The following is a 4660-nucleotide window of genomic DNA, read 5'->3' on the forward strand; positions in this document are numbered from 1 at the left end:
TGTGCGACCAAAGACAAAAGCAAAACCCCATACACATCGATTTCTTTCAAATGACTGTAATGGTTATGATGATAAAGAAATAGAAGTATCTCTTACCACTCTGGCCGCCCATGGGGGGTACCGGTACTCCCTCCTTCTTCAGGTCGGTGCCACTGATGTCACTATCGCTGTCGTTAAAGTCACTGTCACCTTTCCCACTGTCCTTCCCGCTGAACGCAGGGTCTCTTGCGGAGATGGTGGTGTAGGAGTTGCCCTTCCAGATGGTGATTGGTCTGACCGCCTCTTTACCGTTATTGTAGCCGTTACAGTAGCCAGGCAGAGTGGAGTAGCCCTGCGGAGCGGAAAGAGAAACAGCGCAGAGTTCAGCACCATGAACAGCGACACATTACAATATCACTGTATGAGGCTGAGGGCACATACAGAGAAAGAGAGTGAGGGAGAGGGGGATTAAAAACAGCATCTCACCTTGGGTTTGCTGTCCGGTTCATAGACGCACGGAGCCTCGCTCCCATCTTCTGAGGCGGAGCACAGGTCACTGCTACCAGTGTGTTCCCCGGTAAAACCGGGCTGGCTAGAGAAGGTGTGGGCTTCAAACCCTCCCACGGTTCCATGGAGCGGCAGCAGCGGGTTGTCGCTGTTGTTTTTGCCTCTTTCCAGAGTCTCCTTCTCCCCATACGAGTCGGTGTCATCTCCAGTCTTGTCCCGTTTTCGCCGGTTGCAGGTGGTGGCGATGAGGATAATGGCTAACAGCAGGAGAGTGCAGCTCCCCGCCAGGACGACAATAATCACCACCGACAGGTCCCACTGTGCGTGCTCCCCCGCCTCCCCGCTGCCTGCCCGATACACGGTCCTGTCGCTCGGAGGGGCGCCCGCAATGATGAGGAAGTGAAGCGTGGCGGTGGCGGTGAGCGCAGGTCTCCCGTTGTCACTCACCGTGACGGTCACGCGCAGGGTCTCGTCCACGTCGTGGCTGAGCATGCGGTTGAGGTAGACCTCTCCGGTGGCTTTGTTAACAGAGAACACGGATGCCTCTCCAGAGGCCAGTCTGTAGGACAGCTCTGCATTCAAGCCCTCATCAGCATCTTGCGCCTCCACCTGGGTGATGACGTAGCCTGAGGGCGCGTCCCGGGGCAGCAGAACCTCCGCGGACCCATTATTGAGCGCGGGCTGGTTGATGACAGGTGAATTGTCGTTCTGGTCCACTATCCTAATGTTAACGGTCGCGGTTCCGGTGAGGGGCGGGGACACACCGTCGCTGGCTGTGATGTGGAGCTCGAGCTGTTTCATGACTTCATAGTTGAAGCTCCTGAGTGCGTAAAGGGAGCCACTCGCGGGGTCCAGTGAGACAAACGTGGACACCGGAGAGCCCATGACGTAGGTGTCAGCGAGCTTGTAGCTCACCTTACCGTTGTGGCCCAAGTCCATGTCCCTGGCGACCACCGTGGTGATGTAAGCACCCGGTGCGTTATTCTCCACCACAGCCACTTCATACACCGGCTTACTGAACACAGGGGCATTGTCATTCTCGTCCGTTAACCGGATGGTGTACTGGGTGATGGTTCTGAATGGTGGGGAACCCAAATCCTCTGCCACCACTGTTAGATTATACTCAGGGATTTTCTCCCGGTCCAACGGGCTCGTGCTCACGATCATGAAGCTGTCCTCGTACGCCTGCTGCAACCTGAAGTGGTCATGGCCGTAGAGCGTGCAGTGCACCTGTCCGTTAGCACCAGAGTCCCTGTCCGAGGTGCTAACCAATGCAACAAAACTCTCGCGTGCCGCAGACTCCGTGATATAGGCGATTCCCGCCGTGATGGAGGTCATAGGCGTGATGGAGATCTCTGGCGCGTTATCGTTAACGTCCTGCACCTGCACCACTATCTTACAGATAGCCGGGCTTGGGTTTGGACCGAGGTCCGTTGCCTGGACGTCGAATTCGTACGTTTTCTTGCTCTCAAAGTCAATGGGGCTCTCGAGGGTGAGGCTTCCCGTTTTGCGGTCCACTCTGAAAAGTTGTCGAATCTCTGATGGCACCTGGTTACCGAACCCATACACCACCTCCCCATTCAGCCCCTCATCCGGGTCTTCTGCGTTCAGGTCCAGTAAGAGAAACCCTACCGGTGCGTCCTCAGAGAGGTCCACTGAGAAATTGTTCCTGTCGAACACGGGGCTGTTGTCATTGTAGTCTTTCACCTTGACGTTGATGCGAGTCATTCCCGAGCGGGACGGGTTGCCACCGTCCATAGCAAGCAGCTCGAGCGCATAGGAAGCCTGCGTCTCACGGTCCAGCTCCTTCATGAGCACAAGCTCCGCATATTTAACCCCGTCCGCTCTGCTAAGCACGTCTATGGTGAAGTGACTGTTAACGGATATCTGATAGCTCTGGATGTAATTCAAACCCACATCCTCATCCACAGCGAAGTCTAACGGGATCCGCGTGCCCACAGCTGTGTTTTCGGAGATCTCCAGACTCGACTCTTTCCGGGGGAACTCGGGGGAATTGTCGTTTATGTCCTTGACCTCCACCTCGACGTGGATGAGTTTGAACTGCTCTTTGGAGAAGCTGACCACATCAAATGCGATGAGGCAGTGAAGGGTGTGTTTGCAGATTCTCTCTCTATCAATTCTCTCTCCGATAGTCAGCTGTCCGTCGCTCTCCCTCAAACGGATGAAAGACGAGTTGAACTGCTTCATCATCCTGAAATTTGTCTTGGAGCCCGAGGAGGGGCTGGATGAAATGTCCTTGGCCAAGTTTCCGATGACAGTCGCAGGGGCGTCCTCCTCAAATGTCTCATACTTCACTGTCTTTCCCTGCATGAGAGCGGGCAGGACAGCCAGTGAGATGCACACCAGCACCCACCAATTCCACCCTCTCATACCCATCCTGCCAATTGAACAAAACAAAAATCCACTAAACTGGCTGCACTTAGCTCAACTATTTATTAAAACAAAAACAATTTTTCTCTCTCTCTCGTTGGTTACGACAGTGTTCTTTTTAGAATGCTGAGGTAATAAGCCCTTGGTTTTAGTGCTCGCTCCGAGGTGTGCTCTCCCAGCGCGAGAGGGCTGCAGTGGCGGGAGGGTTTATACCGCGACGCATGCAAATGAGCTACACTGTGACCAATCCACGCTTTGAAAACGAAAAGGGGACTTCTAAAAGACCTCTAAGCTAGAGATTCCTAGACTGTGCGGAAAAACTTGGCACAGATATGTGGTCTAAAGGCAAGGCTTGATTTAATATGTTTAGTTTCCGTTGCTTATTTATGTGCGTCGGTCTGTTAAATGAGTCTGCGCACAAACACACAAGGGGCACAGAGATGCGCAGTGCCCCTGAGCTAGAGGACAAAGCGCTCCGGTAACAGATAGTATAGCTACAGTCGCCTATAAAGACAAATATAGGTAATTATGGACAATGCACAGGCTATGGGACTTCTATTGTTCTCTACTGTATGCCAGGCAGCCTACAATTTACTGGATCGTTAGGTTATTGATGCATTATCCCCTGGGTCATATCAGTGTCTTCACCAGAATATTGATATGTTCAACCTGGTCTCAGAGTATTTTGTATTATTCTGTACGTAAAAAAAATCCTTCCATTTAGTATGATATGTTAAGTTTCGTATGGTATATGTTAATTTGTGGATGTCCACCATCCATTGCATATGATATGTTACAAATTACAATTCGTATGATATGTAATGAATTTGCCAACCGTAGAACATGTTTCGAATATGCAAATGTGCAATATGTTACGAATTTGCTAAACGTATTATATGTTACGAATTCCAATTTATTGTGGCTAACCTTAGCTAGGTGTCTAACTTTTGCTATCTGGCGAACATTAGCTAGGCTAGGTTTTAGGGTTAAGTTTAGGAGTTAGGTTAAAGGGTTAAGGTTAGGGTTAGGGTTAGGGAAAGGTTTAGCTAACATGCTAAGTAGCTCAAAAGTAGTAAGTAGTTGAAAAGTTGCTAATTAGCTAAAATGTTAAAGTTGTCCGTGAAGAGATTCAAACACGCAACCTTTGGGCTGCTAGACATTTGCGTTATATGCATACCCATCCACCTCGACCAACCACCCTCCTTTCATTTTTGCCTTAAGTAGCCTTCTGTCTCATGTAATACCAACTATACCAAACATAACATGTCATACTAAATTGAGTTTCGCAGATTTACATTGACCATGTTACGTCTAGTCTATGAGACCAGGCTGATATGTTTGGTTGGGAAGCTTTGAACAGACACCTATCCATCCCTTTTTGTAAAGGACCAATTATGAGGGGAAATTGTATTCCGTAGCCCTGTCCCAACCCAAAGAGCCCCTCAACCCTTTTAGAGGGCACATTTGTTTGTCCTTGACAGAGCAGCATCTCTCTCCCCCAATAACCCAACCCCTGAAGAACGGGTAGGCCTACCACTGTGGGCCTATCCTAGCTATCCTGTAAATGAAAATGTGTAATATACATTCAAATTTTGCTAACAAAAGTGAAAATGCTTTGGACCCTGGGACTGAACACCTCCCTCTGAAAATGGATCCTGGACTACCTGACGGGCCGACCCCATGTAGTGAGGGTATGCAACATTACTGCCGCCACGCTGACCCTCAACAAGGGGGCCCCACAGGGGTGTGTGCTTAGTCCCCTCCTGTACTCCCTGTTCACCCA

At 50.4% G+C, this 4660-nt stretch overlaps 1 protein-coding gene across 1 annotated transcript in view; it reads right to left on the reverse strand.

The window, feature by feature from the left end:
• The window catches only part of LOC311146952 (protocadherin-8-like), a gene marked incomplete at both ends in the record, with an annotated part of 3225 nt that extends 342 nt beyond the window's left edge, over positions 1-2883 (reverse strand). The window contains 2 exons of the mRNA XM_084183566.1: positions 97-331; positions 466-2883. Of these exons, the coding sequence (XP_084039692.1) occupies positions 97-331; positions 466-2883 (2653 nt within the window). The remainder of the gene's footprint in view (positions 1-96; positions 332-465) is intronic.
• Positions 2884-4660: the final 1777 nt, after the last annotated feature.

This window comes from Coregonus lavaretus, assembly GCF_964263955.1.
Source record: "Coregonus lavaretus genome assembly, chromosome: 19".
Lineage (NCBI taxonomy): Eukaryota > Metazoa > Chordata > Actinopteri > Salmoniformes > Salmonidae > Coregonus > Coregonus lavaretus.